Raw genomic sequence first — 22775 nt, 5'->3', positions numbered from 1 at the left:
TAGGTGGCTAAAGTTCTTATAAGAAGGTGCCTTCATCCCCCTGCCCTCTAGTAGCTACATGCCTGGGCTTAAAACAGGGCAAGGAGAACCTACAACAGCTTCACAAGTGGGGAATCACTGCTAAAATTGTTTGGATATGTATTTTAAGTATTGATGTATGTATGTTAGCGGACTTTAATCCCACCTCCATCCACCTGGGAGAGGTGGGAAAATATAAATAAACTATTATTATTATTAAAATTGAGATCCCACTATGCCACTTTGGGTACATCTTGTAGGGAAATATTGGAGTACTTTGCAGTGGCGTATTGGAAGCAAAGCGATAAAAGCCACCCGGACTCCACTTGAGAAGTTCTGTAATTGAAATAGTGATCAAATAGTAACAAAAATAGCACTGATATAGAGAAAGTCACCAACTTGGAAAACAGCAGAACGCCTTTTATTTATTTAAAATTATTTTGTACCTCCTTTCAAGGTGAAATTTCCTCAAGTTTGCTTACATGGTAAATTTTAAAAACAAATTTTAAATTCAATTAGCAGTGAACTTTTCACCTTCCTTTGTTTCCCATCCGTTACCTTCCCTTACACTTATCTGGCCACTATGTCCATCTCTTGCTTCCCGTCAGCTCTGCATGCAACAGTCTTCCTCAGATCCCACTGCTGTGTGCATGGCTATGCATTGTACATATAGTGATGGGCCACTGTGGCATTGCCATGGGATGAACTGGTCAAGTAATAAATAGGCTCCAGCATTGAAACCTCTTTGAAACTTGGACCAGTGCTTTGAGAGCCCACTGTTTGAGAAATGCTGCATTACTTAATCTTCTTCATTTCCTCAGGGTTTTGGTTTGTATTTTAAAAGTTTTTTAAAATCAAATAAGGTGTCAAATGAGTGTGCAAATGAACAAACATGACATTAGAGAAAGGTAGATAGCATACCTAAAAGAAAGATATGCAAAGGGCTCTTGCAGCACCTTTGAGACTAACTGAAAGATAGAAGTTGGTAGCATGAGCTTTCGTAGACTTGAGCCTACTCCTTCAGTTGCATTTGCTGGAGTGGCACAATACATTCTAAATTATAACACTAGCTAACCCCCCAGCGTCATGCCGGCTCTCTTGGCCAGTTCATCACATCTTCTTTTTGGCTCCCTCACTACATCCCAATACTCATTTCTATGGTTATCTACTACCCTTGGCTTTGGGCAACATCCTTGCCTTGTCCCCCAAGACCACCCATACTTAAAACTGAATTTGTCACCACACCGAAACTCACACAGTTTTGCATTCCTGTGGATAGTCTCACCCACAGACTGCTATATAGGTCTGTCCCGGGGCTTTCCACTCCACCAAATGCATCTGAGGAAGTAGGCTCAAGTTTGTGAAAGCTTATGCTACCAACTTATTCCTTTCAGTTAGACTCAAAGTTGCTGCAAGATCCCTTTGCATGTTGATTTTGCAGACTAACATGACTGTGTCTTTAAAAGAAATGTGTGCTCAGATATGCGTACTGAAGGCTTATGGTTAACCATGTTGGCTTATTAATTGTTTTACATGTTAACAACTTTGAGGCTCAAAAAGCATAAAATACCAGGACCGTCCTTCTCTGCCCATAACTGGTACCTGACTTTGTTTCCCTCTTCTTAGGGTCTCCATTGTCATTCAAGATCCTTTCCTTCTCTGCTTCTTAACCCCGTTATCTTAAAACTTTGTGACTTGTAAGATACTGTTTCCCATGCTTGGACCAACCCACCTTACCCAATTCTAAAATTATAGGGATAGTTGTGGACAGGAGCCTTAATGAAATACACAGTGTCTACCCTGAATTTTAATTATTTGTAGCCAGACTGTAGCACACCCACTCATAGCCATCTAAAAACAGTCACCGCAGATGCTGTCACAACATTTAGGAAGATCCCATGCCTTCACTGTGATCTGAGGACTGAGCTCAGGTTCTCCAGCTTCTCATGGACTATGATTGCCTTCTGTGTGGCCATCTTGTAGAAGACTCTTCCTTTTGGCCCTTAACAAAATCTGTAAATAGATTAAGCCTTCTGGGTAGCAATGGTAATTCTTTCATATTGTATAAAACAGCTGGCATGTTGCTGAAATTAAACAAAATGGCATGGTTGTACAAATAGTTGTAATAATAGTTATCAACAGGACAAAGACATTTTACTGTTGAACTATGCAGCACTCTTTGGTCAATAAATATTTGTACTGTTTACTGTAGGAAGCCGGTAACAAGAAGAGACTCTTAGTTTCATGTGCTGTAAAACCATGCATTCAGGTAATAAAAATACCAAATGTGTGTTGAAGTGTATTTTTTCTCCCTCCGACCTGGAGTTAACGGCTGCTTAGAAAGAAACATTGAAAAGTTTCAGCTGGCTTTGCACACATTTGGATCCGAAAAAGGCAGCTTTCTAGAATAGTAACTATATTTACAGTTTAACATGTCTGCTTTCTGTTTAAGCTCTTCAGCTCTTTTCTTGTATTGTGGTTAGGGATTGTGATTAACTTGCAGAGTTAATCAAGGCACCTTGGCATTTAATGGACTGTTGCAACTGCAGATAGCTTAAGGCATGGTAGTTTGAAAATAGAACTTTTTTCTTTAAAGCTTTTTTCCTCTCCTAATATTTAAGACTATTGACTAGCAGTGAAACCAAAATAGTGGATTGTATTGGCTGTCAGGTATGCATGTACAAAATGCATGTTCCAAACGGTGTAGTGGAGAGAATAGTGGAGAGAAATCATGGCAAATGTTGCACTGCTGATTTCTTTACAGTTCAGCTCTAATGTATTACATTTGTTCTTTGTCTTAGTGCAATACTCAGCTGCCAAAGAATCTGCACTGACTGAGCAGCAGTCCTCGGTGAACTACTTGAGACCTAAGAAACAACGGCCTCAAATGTTGAATTTAAGCAGTACTGAGATGTCAGGGATCCTGAGGTCCAGGCCAGCCAGGCTAGATAGCCCTTCAAGTAACCGCTATGCTGGAGACTGGAGTGGTTGTGGAGAGACCTATTTCATAAACCCCAAGGAAGCTCCGAGCGAAGCAGATTATGATGATGTCCCTTCAGAGGATGCAGAAAGTGGGGATGATGGCAACAAAGTGGATGGTTCAGAGAAGTTGATCGAACGACCCAATTGCACGCCCAAAGAACAGACATTTCAGGCTTATTTGACAATGCAGACAATGGACTCGGCTGTGAACCACCGAGTAAACCTCAAAGACTTGCAAGAAAGCATTGATACCCTGATAGGAAACCTGGAACGGGAACTCAATAAAAACAAGTTCAACATCCGTTATTAATAGCCTCCTTCTACACCACCTCCTTCTTGGTACGTTCTTTCCCTGTTTCTTTCTCCTCAAAAGGGGGTGGAATCATGCAACCATGAGTTGAGTGCTGGTATAATAATTGCATTGTGCAGTGGCTTTGATCTGCTGTAGGGTTAATGCATTCACTTACACATCCGTTGCTATGTCTTTCTCTCTTCCCTCCTTCTCTTTTGAAGAAGGTATCAGCTTGACCCTCTGGGTTTAAAACAGTATGTTATTACTTGCCAAACAATTCTAGAATTTCTTCTTCCCCTTCACAGTACTATGCACTTAAGAAATTTGGACAGTTTATTCAAGATATGCAAGGCATCATCTCTGTCTACATTACATAGGAACAGCACTCCTTGTTCCTGAAACTTTAGCCCTGATACAGATATTCTCCCGGAAGGGAGGATTAATGTTGCTGCTTACGTGATAACATGCAGCACAAACTGTAGGTAGATCATATTCTACCATATTTTGACACCTTTTTTCACTTGTAATGCGAACGCTGCTATGAAAAGAAAATGCTTTCTCTCTCTCTCTCTCTCTCTCTCTCTCTATATATATATATATATATATATATATATGAAAAAGTTTAATTGTACAAATATTAATGTATTCCTGTATTAACACTTTCCAGCAATTATTTAAAACTGCAAAAATTAAATATTTTTCTAACTTTTGTTGTGTACATATTTATATATTAAAAAATTGAGATTTGTCTGGGCTGCTTCTGATATGGCAGTACATGGAGGAGTAACCATAGGGCATAACAGAGTATAGGGGATAACGGTCCAAAATACACTGCAGAAATAATCCAGTTTGAGACTGCTTTAAGTGCCCTGGCTGAATGCGAAGGAATTCTGGGAACTGTAGCTTTGTAAGATATTTAGGCTTCTCTGTCAGAGAGCTCTGGTGCCACAATTAACCACAGTTCTCAAGATTTCCTAGCCAGGGCAGTTAAAGCTGTCTCAAACTGGATTATTTCTGCAGTGTGTTTTGGACTAACATCTCCTGCCACAGAGCACATGCATGGGTGCAAGCCATTAGAGATAATAGGTGGTCTGAGGACCATTCCCGTAACCCGTCCACTTAGTCCCATCTCAGTCAAGAGACTGAAGAATCTTTATAAGGATGGGCAAAGGCTTCTGTTATGCCCTAATGAGGAGCTCTCTGTACAAGGATACTGTGCCTGCATCCCTGGATGGGTCATGTCCTTTGTACATAGGTATTTGGGGAAAGGACATATTAGATTTGAATAAGAACACAACTTCTAAAAGAGGTGTGTTTATTGGATTGCCACAGTAAGCACCCAGTAATTAATGGTGGGATATGTTGCACCAGATGGAAGCTGATGGATACCTTTTAGGAGTGAACTTTAAGGAGTGATTTCTTTAAGGCAGGGATGGGAATCAAGATACCCCTCCAGATGTTGCTGTATTGCAAGTCCACATCTGCCATAATCAGCATTGCAAGAATACTGGGAATTGCTATCCTGCAACATCTGAAAACATCTGCTTATCCCTGTTTAAGGTGTCCAAAACTCCAAATCCAGCTATTACAGAATATTTTTCCAAATCATTTTGCCATTGGTACATTTCCCTGTCATAGGAGTTCCTAAAGATGCTTTGGAGAAAACGAGATTGGCTGTTTCCAGAAGTCCATAGTTTTATACTAAAGTGGTATATATGACACAAAGGTGCACATCATGTAAAAATGTATGTTACTTAAAAGCAAGTATATTTGCAATGTATTCAGAGATCTGATGCATTCTGACAGTGGACTAAACAATAATACATGCAGTTACTGTATAAGCAACTATCAGTGGCTTTATTACTGCACAAATATCCAAAAACATTAGATGTACATTTTTTAAAAGTGGAATTTAAGACCAGGTGGGTTTGAAATCACAACTTGTTTTCTGTTTGAACTTCAAGCAGTGAACAGAATTCAGGAATATGGATATATGTGCCCCAGCACCAAATTGTTGTTTTGCCTCATCTTGTGCTAACCAATCTGACTGGTACAATTCAGCATTTCCCTCTCAGTGGGAACATGCCCTTGTGGACTGAGCTGCACACGATCTTGAGGGAGGCTATGGCTTTGTCATTGAGCAGTTAACCCAAATCTCCATTGTCTTAGAAAAGAAAAATAAAGTAGATTATTACACAACTCTAGAGAGGATTCCAATTTATTTGCAGCTGTATGCCTTCGCTAATTTGCAACCATGTTCCCAAGCATAGTTAATCAGAATCACATTTTACTCAGTTCAATGCTGCCTACATCTTGATAGAAAAGTAGCTCTAGGCTGGTACTCTAGTGTTATGACTAATTTAGGGTGACCTTCATATATGTTCAGACTTGCTGCTGATTTTCCACAGTTGGAAAAGTTACTTTTTTGGACTATAGTTTACAGAAATCCCTCAGCCACTATAGTGAGTGGCCATATTGACTGTGGGATTCTGGGAACTGTTAGCCCTTCCAAGTAACTTGTCCATTCTCTGGCTAAACACAAATAAAATACGTGTGTGTGTGTATGTATGTGTGTATAGTAGTCATAGGGCTGATTCGGAGAGTAGCTTGGTACACAGAAGGCACAGAATGTGAGAGCAAGTATTCAGATGGTCATGTGCCTCTACCTTCATAAGCCCATGGCATGGGTTTTAGGAATGATCTCTTGCTTGTCCAGTGCCTAACCACACATTCTATACCCCTCAGAAAGAAATGTAATGATTTTATGGGTTAGATGGATATGTGCAGCTGTATGTCCAATTAAAATGCACTTTGTGTACGTATGTGTGACTATATCCATATATATCCATATATACAAATGCCATATTCCCATGATGTGTTGTGTGTAAATTCTAGGTGCCAATTTGGCAATGATTTGGAAAGAGGTCACGCAGTATCCAGCAGCAACATTGTCTCTGTTTCTTGCCTATACTACATAGCATAGTTCTTTTCATATCAGAGCTATATGAGCCTTGAGGGTTTGTAGGGGAAATGTACTGGTCTGTGGGATTTTTCATTGTTCCAAAAGCTGAGTAGATAATCATGCCATCGTAGTGGGATGGAAGAGGAGGCAAAACTTTATCCACCTTTTAAAGGTTGACGAATAGAAAGAGTGCCTTTTAATTTCAGAAATATTAAAAGTATTAGATATAAAAATTACCCATCTACTATTTATCTTGCCAGATGTCAAAAGTAAGTATTGGCACCTTCTTAGCCTTGCCCTTGGAAGGGTCAGTGTGATAAACCTTTATTAAATTTGTTTGCAAATGTTTGATATCTTAGTCGTTAACCAAAGCAAACTCAAATCTTATGCAAGTCTAAATGAAAACTAAACCTCTATCCTTTGTTCAGCAATAAGACTCAAGCAATAAAAATTATACAGCTAGTTGCCTCATAAAAGATAAAGATGGATTTGGTAATGTAGGTGGGTGTTTTAAATAGCAATCTTTTAAAAATATCAGCCATGGACCTAGTCATCTTTTAAAGAACATTTTGAAATCTAGCCTACTCTACACTGTAGGATTTAATTTTGTTTTTTGTTATGACATTATCAGCCCCTTTGATTTCCTGTGGCCCTGGTTAAAGTGCTACTTAACTTGTTCCTATGTATTGTCTGATAATTGTTTTTTTTAGTTATTTATTTACCATAGGATGACTGAATTTGGTGCACAGTTTTTTTCCCTCATGTATGCCCTAAAGAAATATTTCATGATATTGTCCAGTCTCCTTTTATTAATTTATTATTATTAGTGTGGCAATACACAAATACATGCATTGCAATACAATAACGATGGTACTGTTTTAAAACATAAAATTTAACCTGAAGCAATTATTGATAAGCTGATGTATTTTTTTTAAGTATGTGTACAGGAAGTGGATTATTTTTGAAATATAAATGTTAATTCTGAATAAAACGTGAAATAAGAATAAAAATGGATTGTATTTTGCAAAATGTTGTCATTATTTGAAGGTATACATGCTGCTGCTTCAAAGGAGATATTTACAAAACACAAAACGTTCATATTTTCATGACTACTAATGCAGTAATATGCCATAAACCTGGGAGAAGAACAGAGGACCTTTCTTATGCACACATTTATGTGGTGACTTCATTCCCTGTTAATCAGAGCTTAGTGAGGTTGGTGATGAGTGGCAAAAGCAGCAATTACAATTTAAAGGAAAGCACCACATGTGTCTAGCAATATTAGAAGACCCTTTCTGGGTAAGACCAAAGGCCTATCTGTTCAGTCTAGCATTCTCTTTCTACAGTGAACAACCCAATGATTATGGAAACAATCTAGATCATGAGTACATCAGGACCCTTCTGCTCATGTTCTCCAGGAAGTGGTATTCAGATGTGTATTATTTTCAGTAGCAGAGGTAATGTATAGCCATCACGATGACTAGTAACAATGGCTTTTCTTATCTGCCATTCCAGTTGCTGTGTGTTGTAAGTACTGAGAGACACACAGCCAGGTTAGTCTGGAATATCAGTATTCAAAGGGATCTTGTAGCACCTTTGAGCCTAACCATATGAAAGAAGCCTTGGTCTGCTTCCTCAGATGCATGAATTGAAGTGATGTCAAGGAAAGATATAATAAGACTGTATGAATAGCCATAGAAATCCAAAACTTGTGAGTATGGTGATATGGTGACAGGTTCAGCTTTATTGATGGTTGAGGGGCAGAGGCAGGAGGGAAGAAGTTGCCCAAGGCCAAAGTGGGTGGAGGGAGTTTGGAAATGTGGTATGGGCAGGCAGGTTGTAAGTGTTGTTGTTGTGATTATTTTAATTAAAATATTATTCTTGTTTCACATACTTTGCACCCAATTTGTAAGCTCCAAATCCAGTCCTTGTACAAGTCCTCCTTCAATCTTGGGGAGCCACTATCAAGGCAGAAAAAGCAGGGCATCTGGCTTCAAGTTTTCTCTGAGCATGAAGAGCTGATGGAATCATGCACAGCATCAATAAGAGGGTCTTGTGTATAGGACTCTTTGTCATGATTGATTTGAGCCAATCAAGATATCTTATTGCAAGGAAGATCCCTACTTCTATCCAGCCCTTTGTCATTAGGCCCCAATGTGTGGCTGATGGGATGCATGGCACTGTCCCAGTTCTGTCCCCAAGTTGGTACATTCCAAGTGTAAAGCAGCTCATGTTCAGCAGTGATGAGGCATGTTGCTGAAGACACAAAATCCTTTGCCTTTTGCAAATCTAAATGAAAAGTGTGTATGTGACAGTTGTGCAGATACTACACTTGCTATACTTGATGGGAGGCTGAAAATGTGATTTCAGTAGTTTTATGAAGACCAACCAAAAGTAAAAGAGCTTCTTTATAGAGGTTTTTGGCAGCGAGAGGATATTATTCAACTTCAAGCATAGACCATGTCCAGGTATAACCTCAGTTAACAAAATAGGTGTATTCCTAAGCATTGCACAGATACTTTGGCATAAATAACATGTACAGTAAAGAATAACAATAGGTTCCTACACCAACAAAAAAAGAACAGCAGTTTGAACATTTTCCACAGACATTTTTATTCAAAACTAATGATGCCAAACGAAAACAACCAGGTCAGGTAAGTACTGTATGGGTAAGGAAAAACATTTTTGAATTTTGTAGAAACCACTTCTCCCAAAATACATCAAGAAATTATTTTTTTTCCCCTTTTACTAGCCTCCACTTTTCTAATTATTTCCATTTTGTTGGAAATGCATTATTTTTAGCCTTACTGTTTTAATGTTTTTTGTTTGTTTTATGTTGGTCTTTGACCGTAATAAAGTATATTCTATTCTATTCTTGGCTAAAGCTTGGCTGCATCTGCACTGCAGAAATACTCCAGTTTGACACTACTTCAACTATGGAATTCTGGGAAGTGTAATTTGTTGCTGCTCCAGAGGTCCCTCATTCAGAAGTAAGGATGTGTGTGTAACTCATCACTTGATTATTTAGCAACTGGTAAAGCAGAACATTTGACTGGGGAATGTGATAAAAATAGCTGAATCGTGTCCACTATGTCCGTCTCTGTGCCCACCTTTCCTATACGCATGCTGACAGATGCAGCACTTTGAAGTACAGACTTATTGCTATAACCTCCCTCAAATCCACAGGAATCTCCATATATTTGTTAATCTGGGTTGAACCTTTTGATTAATTCTTTGGATGCTTTGGTAGTCCATTGTTGCAAAGGTTGCAATGGGAACTTTTATGCTCTAGCTTGCTTTAAGAAGAAGAAAAAATGAGCTGCATGGGTATTCTAAAAATAGCGTGAAACTTCCAATGCCAGAGTAGATTCTCAGGATTTTTATAGCATAAATCTCTAAATCTGATAAGCTTGAGACACATCTGGTAGCTCAATTGCCAGGCCACAAACCTTCAGAGTTAAGGGGCCCGCCTGAGGCACAAGGACAAATGGACACACACAGTTCTTAGCAATAGTGAGGATGGAAATTATTGTTTTCTTAATGGTGAGCGTGGCTGTTAACCTAAAACTTCAGCCATCGGGGTGAATTAAAAATGTGGAGTGGAGAACAGGGTCAGGGAAATCCAATTTTTGCTGCTTTTTAATCTTCCTCACTATTTACACAGGAACACAGTAAACACGGTCTTGATTTCATTCTGTACACTTTACATGGCTATGTACTATGGAATCTTGGGATTTGTAGTTTCATGAAGTATGACAAGTCTAGTGCCTTGCTGAATTAGACATTATTTCCTTCAAATGGAAATAAGATATTAAGTAACTGCTCTTGCAAACTAAGTTAAGAGCCACCCTATGTTTTCATGCTCAGTCTTGAAAGTACTGTACTGTATAACAAAAATAGTTGACCCTTCTTATCCACAGATGCTTTATCCACAGATTTAATCATCCACAGCTTGAAATATATTTTTTAAAATATAAATTCCAAAATGCAAACCTTGAATTAGTCATTTTTATAAGGGACACCACTTTACTATGCCATTGTATTTAATGAGATTTGAACATCCATGGTTTTTGGTATCCACAGAGGATCCAGGGCTCACTGTAGAGCTAGAATAGGTAAGCAAGACTGTTCATAGGTATTGACAGAAGGGAATGAAATGAGCAATGAAAAACACTCAGACTAAAGACTCAAACTTTTCACCAAACTACAAACTCCATGAGTCCATAGAACGCAGCCATGGCAGTTAACGGTGAAATCTACACAAGCCAGAATACCCCGGGAGCAGCCCAGAGTGTCCTGGCCCCAAGACTGCTCTGACATCCTTGTTACTCAGGGTCCTCCATTGCGACCTCAGATGGCTATTCGCACACAGCTGCCACTGTGGTGAGTAGCTTACTCCAAAGTCTGAATGAGGTGCCCAGGGTCGATCACAAAGCTGGCTCTGAGCAAGTGACTCCTTGCTGCAGCTGCTGCACCAGGGGACACAGTGGGATGCGCATATGAACAGCCACCCAGAATCACAAAGAAGGGCTGTGGAGCTTCTAGGGACTAGACCCTGCATAGTCCTGTCTTCCTGCCGAGAGGATGGGGAGAATATTTTATTTGACCCATGCAGACAGGGCCAAAGTGGTGCCAAAGTGCTACGACTGTGATAAGCGAAAAGTGAATTTAGAGGGTTGCTTGTCTGTCTTTTCCAAATGGTTGTGTATGTCCTAAGATCCCAGTGCCTCTTCTTGAATCATCTGTGACATCCCAGGCAATCAATCTCACCATTCTCTGTTATGTCCTCCATTCTTGATCAGGTGTGCGCAGACATTTGTGGGACTATACTTACATCAAAGAGTTGACTACCAAGAGAAGATCCTCATTTACGTGAGGGAGGGGAGTAAAAAGGTAAATTAAAATAGTTTTGGTCAGTCTATGTTGTTTTTAGTACTTGCATTCATTTCTTCTCCCCTCCTTAGTTTCCTTTGGTCAAGGACATCTTTGAACCACTGGATTCCCACAAGTGTTGGTTTTCATCAGAGCAAGGCAGAAGTGTAGTACTATACATAGTACAGACTGGAGAGAAATACTTTGCAACATCCTAGGGCTGGGTTTAGGAAAAGAAGAAACCTTCTTGCCCTTTAAGGTTACAGCTTCATTGTATAATTTATAGTATTCACAATATGCTTGGCAATATTGCCTGAAAGGAAAGTCTATTCTGATTTTTATCTAGAGCCAATAGCATGTTACTGGAAACTGGAAGTGGAACAGAACTTCAGGGTTCAATGCTGGAAGTTCATTTTTATTGTTAATGACTGAGGGTAGGAAGTATGTTAACGACAATAGATTTTTTTGGTCCTAACTCACTGCCAAAAAAATTTGCCCATTCCCAATACACTAGGACCAGTCCATTGCCTTCCTTTGGCTTGTGCTATCTTGCACACACCTAAGGCCAGCCCTGAGTGTCCTCATGTGTAGGTTTGTATGTGCTTTTTAAAATATTTGTTTTGTTATCTGCTCTCAGTCCTCATCATCATATGGACATATCTGACAGAAGCCCAGTGCCACTGAATCATGGAAATTGGGAATTCAGCATGAAGCTTAACCTGCCCTCCTTCTCTGCTAACTTTTAATTTCCGCTTGATGGGTTCTGCTTGGTTGCACTGGATCTGACCTACCTCTAGAAACGTAGCAACAAGCAAAACACTGCATTACGAGAGGCGCCTCCCCCAGCTGATAAGAGACCAGCATTAATATTGATGAGCTGCTGTTCATTTACACAGCTAAATATTAAATCTGTGTGAGAACTGGCCTCTAGGATAATTGCTCTCCTGCTGCAATGCAAACACTTTTTTGTTCCAAGGGAATGAGAGCTCCCCGCTTCTAGTACATGCTGCTTGCCTGGCTGGAATATATATCCTAGTGTTTATATATTTAGAATGTATTTGGCTGCTGAAATATTTTATAGTTCAGCCTTTTTTAAAAATGATGGTACTGACCCTAGATAAACCAGAGGACAAAAGTCTGAAATTTTCCACACTTGGCTGTGGGTTGGTGGCTTGCAAGGCAAGGGAAGAGAAAAAGCTAAAAGTACAGTGATTAATATATAAAGAAGAAGAAGAAGGCAAGTTGTTGTTGTTGTTTATGCTGTGATTCAGGCCATTTTGCACACAGAAATGCAGCAGCATTGCTGGTCCAGGAACCTTGGCAGCTGGAGTCCAAAAAAGGAACTTCATCAAGCTCTGCAAAAAGTAATAATCAGAGCACTACATTTACAATGCAATTTTGGAAAGATCTATTCATTTGCAGTTTCTTTCCCCTCCTACAGGCTAGGTTATGCTTTTTTGATTAAATGAAGATGACATTTAAAAAATAAAGATATGTTTAAGTACATTGTGTGCAGAGTGTCATGAATTTAAAAGGTTAAAACAATCCAGTTGTCAATCTGCTTAATATTCCCAATTTTGCTGGGAACTGAGTTAAACTATTTTCAGATGTAAGAGACAATTCAACAAAAATCTTGAAATGGCTCTGTAACAACCCAGTTTGTCAAAGTTTCATCTCCAATTAATGAGGAGAGTATTTCTTTGATTATTCCCAGGACCTTACTTCACAGAGAAAACCCTGTTCATTATATTTAAAGGTTAAGCTCCCCAAAGCCTAGAGCTACAGAAAGGGCAGTCAGGATTTTTCAAAGGTCACAATTTCTCTCTCCAGAACTCTCTCAAAATGGGGCTATAGCCAGTACCTAAGTAAAAGAGCCATTACTCAGCACCTGAGCACACACTGTGCATTTGAAACAGTCTCAGGTTCAATATCTAGCTGAAATCCTGTAGAGCATTGACAGTACTGAGCAAGATGGAATGAAGATCTAATCAGAATAGAGCCTGAGATGTATCAAATGTCTGTTTAGCAGTTTCCCATCATACATCTACAACAGTCCTTTAGTCCTTTGCTTTTATATCTGCCTTTATATAGTTCATCTTGAGTCTAGCATGTGTAGCTTAGCAGGTTTTTCATTCGTTCCCTGAGTCAACCTGAATGTATGTCTTGGCTGGACCATGAAGGGCCTCCTTGAAGACAATTCCTGGTAAAAGCTACAAGCAAAGTACACCTTTCTTTCAACTCCAGATGCATCTGTACTTTGGAAGTTTCCCTGAATAACCTTTTCAGGTTCAGTATATTTTATTTTAACTTTTTAATGTAGTTCCAGAGCTCTGCTGCTGCAATGTAAGTTTTTCAAACTAGAGAAAATAAATAGAAAAACAAAAAAATGCAGTCAGGCTGCTTGAGAATAGTGAGAGGAAGAGACTGTGACACCGCAAGATTGTCAGTATTTCAAATGCCCCAGCAGTGACATTTTGCACCTGAGGACTAACATGATTGGAAGGTCATCGATGGGTTTCCTCCATCAGTGAAAAGTGATGCCCCAAACACACTTGCGACATAGCAGCGATGGGTCAGAAGCACTGTGTGATAAATACAGTGGACTCTTGTTATACGCTGGGGTTTGGTTCCAAGATCCCCTGTGGATAACAAAATCCATGGATGCTCAAGTCCCATTAAATATAATGACATAGAAAAATTGTGTCCCTTATAAAAAATGGAAAATCAAGGTTTGATATTTGAAATTTATACTTTTTTGAACATTTTTAAACCGTGGATGCTTGAATCCATGTATAAAAAAATCAGTGTATAAGAAAGGCCAGCTGTATAGCCAAAGATGCTCCCCCACCCCCAGGTCTAGTTGCGGTTTAAAAGCTGCATGTAGTAATGTCCTAGATCACATATTAAACTGGAAAGTGAAACAAAGAAAGAAGAAACACCCTTTAAAGCTAATTGATGAGACCTTGCTTTCCTAACTAGTATCTGAACAATCTCTAGACCAGCTTTTCTTGCCTGGTGCTTTGTTCAATGTTTTCCTAGAATTTGGAAGTTACTTTTTTTAAAAAAAAAAACTAATTTGTTCCCATTCCACATTATTAAAGAAATGAGGGGTTTCATTATGATATGCTCATTGTAATGTTTAGAAAGGGCCTTCCAGCAGGGAGAGACCATGGGTAGTAATTGCTGCTTCAGTTCAGACTATCTAAGAATGCTCTTGTGTTACTTTTCATAGTTATATTTTTAAAAAATGCCCTAAGATTAATTTTAAAAATGGTATAAAACCTGAAAACAAATTTATCTAAAAATGCCTTAAAATGCAACATAGCTATTTTAGTAAGTACTGTAACTAGAAAGATTACTTTTCTTATAACTAATAACTATTTTGCTAGGCAGGACTTTGGGTCTGGAAAAAACCTGATGCCTAGTTTCAGTGCTGGATGCCTAAAAAGATAATGTGAAATAAACCCCTTGACCTTTCTGTGTTTTGATTGCTTATGCAGTTAATATGACTGTACAGAGATGGGTCTATGTACTATCTGTATTAATGACTACTTCATATCAATTAAATATAATGCAAACTGAGTTGCTTTTATTGTGAATACATAACTGAATAACACAAACAAAATGTTGCCTGTGTGTGTATTTTTTATTTAACATTTTGGGTAGTTCTCAATTCAAAATAAGCTAAAGGCTCTAAGAAATGGGAAGAGGTGATGCCTTCTGAACAGTGGGTGCTACTGCCCAGTAGATTCCAAAACAATGCTTCACATGGGGTCCCCTGATACGTTTTTGAATTACAGTACAGTATTGTTAACTATGTTGTTCAAGAGTGAATACGACAACAACAGTTGGCCACATAGTTAACCAGTTCTGGATTGGCTAAATTTATCTGGTGCTTTCGCTAGTCCAAGCCGAATAAGAAGACTCTTCTCTAATTCCAAAAATTCTGAATATTCTTGATTGATCTTTTCTTCCATTAATTCTCTTGATCGTTGACCACCAGTTGATTTCTGCAAGGGAGGGAAAAAATAATTTGCAAGAGCATTGACAGCAGTATCTTATGTACTTGGAGAGAACTGTGCTTCTAAATATCCAACAACATTTTAATAGTAAAGCAGATTTACCGTTCACTGAATTTGCTATTTCAGATATGGGATAACATACCCTCCAGCTGTCCCAATTTGGTAGAGACAATCCCAATTAATCCCGTGTCATACCATTTTTCAACTGCTTTCAAAACAACGCTGTTTCATCCACCTCCTCTCATTTTCCTACTTTGCTGCCAGTATCTTAATAGCAATTTGTAGCTGTAACTGGAATAAGGGAACTACCCTTCCAGATACTGGGGCCAAATGGCTAAATTTGCTCTATATGCAGCCTTACAGGTGGAGACCTAAATCTCACTATAGTTGATGGTCTTGTTAATATTTCATGCTTATATTAAGGGTGTAGTGCCCAGTATAGTAAGGACCATGCTGAAGGACTGGAGGAAATATCCCGTATGAACAGAACAGATGGCCATGAACAGTGGGCACTCGGTATCCACTGGGGATTGGTTCCAGGACCCTCTGTGGATACCCAACATCCATGGTTGTTCAAGTCCCATTCATTACAATGGCAAAGTAAAATGGTGCCCCTTTTTTAAAATGGCAAAATCAAGGTTTGCTTTGTGGAAAATATATATATTCAAACCAGGGATGGTTGCATATGTGGATAAAGAGTCCATGGATACAGAGGGCCAACTGTATAAGGGCAGTATTTGAAAATGTGGTATATGTGTTAGCTAGTTGGTTTGGGTGTAGTATCTATTTTGTCTCTGTGCATGTATATATCTCTAGCAGTTTTTCTTTTGTTTTTCCTCTGTAAGTGTCGGTGGTTTTTTTAAACCATGAAATAAGTTTCTCCCCATCACCAGTTTGTAATCTGTGAAATGGGTGTTTACAGTGCTTTGAGGGAGCAAATATGATTTGACATCTGAGGCTTATAGCCATCTTTCTTGCTCTAGTTTTTGAGCCACTTCAGTTTGCCTTCTATGAAACAGAACAGAAAACTGTGGATTCTAAGGAGTGCTTTCTTGTTTTGAACTGAGACTCCACTTTTACACTGTATTAGGTTCTTTGGCATGTTACTGTTCTTTTTGCCTCACCACTTCACCTTCTTGAAAACAGTCACAGACCCCTATGGCAGCCATATTGTGAGTCACATTTGAGAGCATCATCCATGACATCCCTCAAAATTCTAAATGTCCCTACTTTCCCCATAAAATTAGTGATTCCTGAGCTTTCCTTGTTCCAAGAAGTGGAGCAGACATTACATTTTGGAAAATATTAACATTAACACTAATACTAAATTTTATTTCTTTACCACCTCTCCTCAAAGCGCGAGGCAGGATAAAAATCATAATAGAAGAGGGTCCATGAAAATATATCTTAATATTATAGACTAGCACATGCTGAATAAAAGCACAACTAATTCACTTTCACTGCAGACTTAATGCACATATCCTTGGTTGAGAGAAAGTCCCACTGAAACAAACTTGTAGCCCAAAGATATTCTGTTCCTCTACTGTTTGCAAATTCAAGAACTGGTACATTCCAACACTTGACCAATAGTATTCAACATCTTAAGAGTGCTAGCTTTTTAAAAAAAGTTTTTGGTCTCTTGAAAAGATCTTACCATTTTCGTCATCATCTTTTCATGCTCCAAGGCCACTCTTTCTTGCTCTCGGAATTCTTTCCGCTGCTCAACAAACTCCAGGTGCTTGACTTCTCGCTCAAAGTAATAAAGAACACTGGAACGCTGAGGTTCCCAGTGTGGCTTTCATTATGACAGCCATATTAAACATCTAGTAACAAGAATATATCCCCTGCCATGTAATCCATCTATTCTAGGAGCCTTATAGTCAGAATCTTGTTGGTGAATTACATAACCACCAGTTACGCTCCTGCAAGGACCTTTTGCTGGGATACTGCACATAGAGTGATCCAACACCTTCTTGTGCAACACAGTTGCTCAGCTGCAAACTTAGGGAGTATCTATACTAAAGCAATAATGCAGTTTGACACCACTTTAACTGCCATGGCTCCATCCTATAGAATCCTAGGATAGAATCGTAGAATCATAGAGTTGGAAGAGACCACAAGGGCCATCCAATCCAACCTCCTGCCATGCAGGAAATCTCAATCAAAGCATCCCTGACAGATGGCCATCCAGACTCTGCTTAAAGACCTCCAAGAAGGGAGATTCCACTACACTCTGAGGGAGTGTGTTCCCCTGTCGAACAGCCCTTACTGTCAGGAAGTTCCTCCTAATGTTGAGGTGGGATTCTTTTCCTGTAACTTGCATCCATTTTTCTGTGTCCTGTTCTCCTGAGCAGCAGAAAACAAGCTTGCTCCCTCCTCAATATGGCATCCCTTCAAATATTTAAACAGGGCTATCATATCACCTCTTAACCTTCTCTTCTCCAGGCTAAACATCCCCAGCTCCCTAAGTCGTTCCTCATAGGACATGGTTTCCAGACCCTTCACCATTTTAGTCACCCTCCTTTGGACATGCTCCAGTTTCTCAACATCCTTTTTAAATTTTGGTGCCCAGAACTGGACACAGTATTCCAGGTGGGGCCTGACCAAAGCAGAATAGAGTGGCACTATTACTTCCCTTGATCTAGACACTACTATTGATGTAGCCTAAAATCACATTGGCCTTGTTAGTTGCCGCATTACACTGTTGACTCATGTTCAACTTGTGGTCTACTAGGACTCCTAGATCCCTTTCACACGTAGTTTCATTCAGCCAGGTGTCCTCCATCCTATATCTGTGCATTTCATTTTCTCACCCTAAGTGCAGTACCTTACATTTCTCTGTGTTGAAATTCATGTTGTTAGCTTTAGCCCAGCTTTCCAATCTATTAGGGCCATTTTAAATTTTGATCCTGTCATCTGGGGTATTAGCTATTCCTACTAATTTGGTGTCATCTGTAAATTTGATAAGTATGCCATAGGAGAGCGCTTCAGCACATAAAGCGGTGTCAAAATGCATTGTTTCTATACTGTAGATGCAAGAAATACTGTGTAGATGAGGGGTGTTTATAACTACACATTGTGCTTGTAGGACTAAAAGAATAATTGAATGGTAATACATGGGGGAAATAACTTGCCCTTCCTGTGACTGTGCCCTCAGCATTATGATAGCTGTTGTGATGGATGGTATGACTGGGAATTTCAAATCATAGCAGAAGATAGGCTGTCCTGCTCTCAGTGACCATTGGAGACATCTATGGTAAATAGAACAGGGACAGTAGCAGCAGATTTCTGTGCTAAGGATAAATCTGCAGAAGAAAGACCTGCTACAGTAATGCAACTCAGACTCATCTTTGGGTAATCAGCATTCACAAAGTAGCTTTTGCCCCCTGTAACTTTAGCCTACGCTGGGCATGTGCTTAAGAGCTAGTTTCAACACTTGAGGCTATCAGATCTGAATCACAGAAAGGGTTGGAAGGGATCCAAAAGGTCATCAAAGGAATAGTCAAAATTGTTAACTGCCTGCTTGCCAATATGGAATCCCTTCCACCACTCCCTGAAAAAACAGTTGTGGGGGACCCTGATTAAATGTAATTAGAAGCATGCATTTCTTGCTAGAGGAAAGACTTTGAGTGCTTCATGGTGAACACTTCCTACTACTACCATCCAAAGGGTATTATGCTGATATTCAATTTCTATCTCCTGAACAGACTTTCTGTGGAAAGGCAAAAAGGTGGGGGAGGTAGTAAGAAAACAGAAGGTGGTTAAAAATGGTCAGTGTTGCAGTCCAGGCCCTCTATAAAATTCCATGTTACACAAGACAATTCTCTGGAAGGACCTTGTGTGCCATTGTCCCACAAATGCAGCTGCCGGGAGTTTGTTCAGGAGGGAGACAGGGCTTAGTGGGCACCCTTCCCAAGCAACAGCTAACTGGTACAACCGTCTCTATTCTAAAACAGCCCTGCATTTGTTCCTACCTCAGCTGCTCTGTTCTGCTGATGAAGGTGGCAGCCTACATATCTGCTGTCTGGTCTAAACATGTGCCACATCTTTGTTGGCTATTCAATAGGCTGCCACAAGATGGCAATGCTAACTACAACTTGCAGTGCCCTGAAAACCCCATGCAATATCCCTCCCATGCTCCCCAACACCAGCAGCACCAAGACTTGTGAAACAAGTTACAGACCTCATTGCTGGAAGGGTGGCTTAGTGTCCATGAAATTTCTAAAACATGTAGTGTACCAAAGTCATCTGATACGGCTAAGAAGTGCTGCTTTGCTGTAAGAGAAAATGGAAGATAACATTACTGAGTGATTAAAAAAACAGCAATGTTGCTGCATATTTGTGCACAGTAGATCTGATAGTCAACGAATGCATCATAAATGATAACAACTCATCATCTTTCTCTGAAAATCAGTTCTTGAACTTTCTTGGATTTGTCCAGAGGAGGCTAATTGTGCTAATTTATACACAACAATTTTGTGAATGCTTACTCTTAATGATGTCATTGCCACTACTTTCTACATATGATTTCTTTCTGATTTCACTTATGTACCCACCCCCACCAGACCACAACGATTGATGTGAGCTGTAGTTCATGGAAGCTTATGGTATGAGGCAAAACCACAGAGCATTGCATACTTTGGTGGTCTCCAAAGTGCCACAAGACTCATTGACTGGAATTCTGCAAACTGTTGCATAAATCTCCATTTTCTAGAGTCTCACAGCACTGGCAAAGGAAGGCACTCAGGAGTCTGCTGGGTTCAAGCAGCCTGCAATGCCTTACTTCCCTGGTGGCTGCTGCATCTGCACCTCCTGACAGTGTAGTTATGCTCCTACTGATAGATATCTGTTGTGGGTTGACTAGTTCTTCCTTAAGCTAGAAGGTATCTTTTTCTCATGCCTATATACTCTATATGACTATCAGCAGTGAATGTCCTGCCAAATTCATCATTTTCAGGTGTCTAAAAATGTCAATAGCATTTACTTTTAACCATGACTGTGACATTAGGTGCCGGCCATTGCACAGAATGTAACTGAAACCCAGCCAATGTATCTGAGACCGAGCACTGTTTTTTTTTTTTTAATGTATGGGCAGAATGAAATTTAGTGCTGATAAAGAGTGTAGGTGGAGTATGAAGCAGATGCTTAACCTCTGCCTGCTCCTTCTCTGTCCCCAACTACTCTCCCACAGGGCTTCTGCCTTCTCCTCATAGTGCAAACATATAGTGCAAACTCCTCTTTCTAATGGCAAGCAGCTTTAATTTCTGCAAAAAGTGCAATTAGGACTCTGTTGCCTGCATTTGTTTGTAGTGCCATGTATCCCTTGGTCTGTTTTGTTGTATTACTAGCTGCTGAAGACATGGAGCTATTTTACAAATCTATTTTTATGTCAAATTAGGCTGCTCTCTTGCCAGATATTTTTCCATCCTGAACCTTTTAACATTACCATCTGCCTCAAGGAGGAGCACTGTCTAGTAACCCAGATGTTATTGGACTGCTATCATCCCTCACCAGTGCCTGTGCTGTCTAAGGCTAATGAGAATTGCAGTCTAACAATATCTGGAAGATCACATGGCCAGTATCTCTAATCTAAGAATCTGGCACAGATTTATAGCATTTGAATTGATTTTGGTTGAATGTGCATGGCAGAAATAATACAGCTTGACACAGCTTTAACTGCCATGGCTCAGTGCTATGGGACCCTGGTATTTGTAGCTTGTTAGTTTAAATATCTTACAAAACTACAAAACCCAGAATTCCATAGCAACGAGTCATGACACTTAAAGTGGCATCAAATGATATTATTTCTGCAGTGCACATGCAACCCTTTATCTCTTTTTAAAACATGGTTTTGCTAAACGCCAGCATCTCCTTTGTCACTCACTATTGGCCACAATTCTTTATGGTTCAGTATAGCACAGTAGTTCTGCATGTGAAACTCTGCTATACTGGCTGGCCATTCAGCTGATTCCCAGATCTGTCATAGATTTGATGTAGCCCCTCCCTTCTGTGGTTATCCCATGCCTGGTGAGAGTGCTGGGGGACTGGAGAAGCACCTGGCTAAGAATATAACCACACACAAAATGATTATATCCTTCCCTGATGTCCACTGGAGTCCTTTGGAGGTCTCAGTAGATGACATAATAATTTTACATCTGGCTACTGACACAGAGCCAGATGCTTCTCCAGTCACCCAATGCTCTGCACCAGACACAGAATGGCTGCAGCATGTGATGGAGAGAAGAGAATACAAACCCCACATTGACAAAAGAAAGACACAGGCATTAAGGTTGACTAACAGGATACAAGCTTCCATGTCCTAAAGCCAAATCCATTGCAAAGTTACAATTGCAGCACCAAAACAAAATACTGAACACTGACGTACAAGAGTAAATCCAGGGCTTGATGCAAGTAATCATAGCGATACAAACATTTTGGGTCTGAGACGGTTCATGAGTTTTCTCCAATATGTCCCAAATGTCAATATTTCCATCTTCTCTTCCAATGAAGAAAACACCTGGCCTCGATAAGGACCAGTGTCCAACAGTATATCTCTTGGCTGCACAGCTTGACCCAAGAAGTGGTCCATTCTTAATTAAAAACACAAAATCAAATTGATACATGAATATATATCAAAACTTTAAATTTAATATTCTCCATCAGCATGTTTGATGGTTTCCCAGAATTGCACAATTTGCTCATCCTTTCAAAATTAATCCAATTTCCTCATCTTTTCAAAATTAAAGTTGAAGGCAGTAGAAAATCAGGAAGTTTACAAAATAGGCTGTCATCAAGTCAGCAACATCAAGTCAAAGATGAAATAATGTTGAGAAGGCTCCTAGTTGATGCTGCTGTGGCAGATGACAAGGAACTGAGGATTGAGGTGAGAAGCATGTCCATTAGTTGTGTGGAGAGTGGTGAGGCTACAGCCAAAGCACTTACATAACAGACCTAGAAGGTTCCAAAACATGCTGCACAGGAACAGATAATACATTTGTGTGAGTGACAGAGACCATGAAGAAGAAAACAGAAGTATAGTGTAAATCACAAATGCTAACTCTAATTCTTAATGTATTGGAATTCTTATTGGTGTAGTAAATACTCCACAAACTATTCAATGCAAAGGTATTATTTTTAAATAAAAAACACCAGCATAAAGGGCGAAATACACCACGACCCCTATACCCATGGGGAATATGTTCTCAGACTTACTATGGAAACATGAAACCACAGGTAATAGTGAACCCTTTTGAAATGAATGACTTCTAGAGGAAATTGAACATAGGGTCTTGCTGGAGGACATAAAGATTCCTAAAGAGAATACTTTTCTAGGCATTTGTAGGTCCTCCAGCATGATTCGATGGTCAATTTCTGCTAGAAGCATACCACAGAATTGTGCTGATGGACCTAAGAAATGTCTAGGGAACATATTTTTTCAGACATGGGTAAGTGAAACCACAGGTACTGTTCTCGCAGATACAGAAGTCATACTGTATCATCACATTTGATCCTAATCCCACTTAAGTACTATCCTATTCTGAAGAGGAATGGTTAAATAAGTCAATGTTCCCCTGATGAAGAGCTGTTCTTTAAACAGAGGCTGGATGGTCATCTGTTGGGGATGCTT

General features: G+C 39.6%; 3 protein-coding genes and 1 long non-coding RNA gene across 7 annotated transcripts in view; 3 read left to right on the top strand and 1 right to left on the bottom strand.

Annotated features, from left to right (window-relative positions):
- SYDE2 (synapse defective Rho GTPase homolog 2) overlaps positions 1-7268 on the top strand; it is a 54079-nt gene extending 46811 nt beyond the window's left edge. Inside the window, exon 7 of the mRNA XM_042462188.1 lies at positions 2820-7268. Within this exon, the coding sequence (XP_042318122.1) occupies positions 2820-3310 (491 nt within the window). The 3' untranslated portion in view covers positions 3311-7268. The remainder of the gene's footprint in view (positions 1-2819) is intronic.
- The window catches only part of DDAH1 (dimethylarginine dimethylaminohydrolase 1), a 336716-nt gene that overhangs the window by 213386 nt on the left and 100555 nt on the right, over positions 1-22775 (top strand). The window lies entirely within an intron of this gene.
- LOC121928027 lies at positions 9146-13144 on the top strand. The gene is made up of 3 exons (XR_006103432.1): positions 9146-9244; positions 11057-11147; positions 11764-13144. It is a non-coding gene; the product is annotated as an uncharacterized LOC121928027 (long non-coding RNA).
- The window catches only part of DNAI3 (dynein axonemal intermediate chain 3), a 60883-nt gene continuing 52640 nt past the window's right edge, over positions 14533-22775 (bottom strand). For 2 of the 4 annotated variants that reach the window (XM_042462191.1, XM_042462192.1), the window contains 4 exons: positions 21534-21738; positions 19332-19423; positions 16803-16925; positions 14533-15136 (listed from right to left, as the gene is read on the bottom strand). In XM_042462191.1, coding sequence (XP_042318125.1) covers positions 14987-15136; positions 16803-16925; positions 19332-19423; positions 21534-21738 — 570 coding nt within the window. In that variant the 3' untranslated portion in view covers positions 14533-14986. The other 2 variants (XR_006103428.1, XM_042462193.1) reach the window with 2 other exon arrangements.

Source organism: Sceloporus undulatus, chromosome 4 (assembly GCF_019175285.1).
Source record: "Sceloporus undulatus isolate JIND9_A2432 ecotype Alabama chromosome 4, SceUnd_v1.1, whole genome shotgun sequence".
Classification (NCBI taxonomy): domain Eukaryota; kingdom Metazoa; phylum Chordata; class Lepidosauria; order Squamata; family Phrynosomatidae; genus Sceloporus; species Sceloporus undulatus.
The sequence above is the reverse complement of the archived record's forward strand: the minus strand, read 5'-3'. Positions and strand labels throughout refer to the sequence as shown.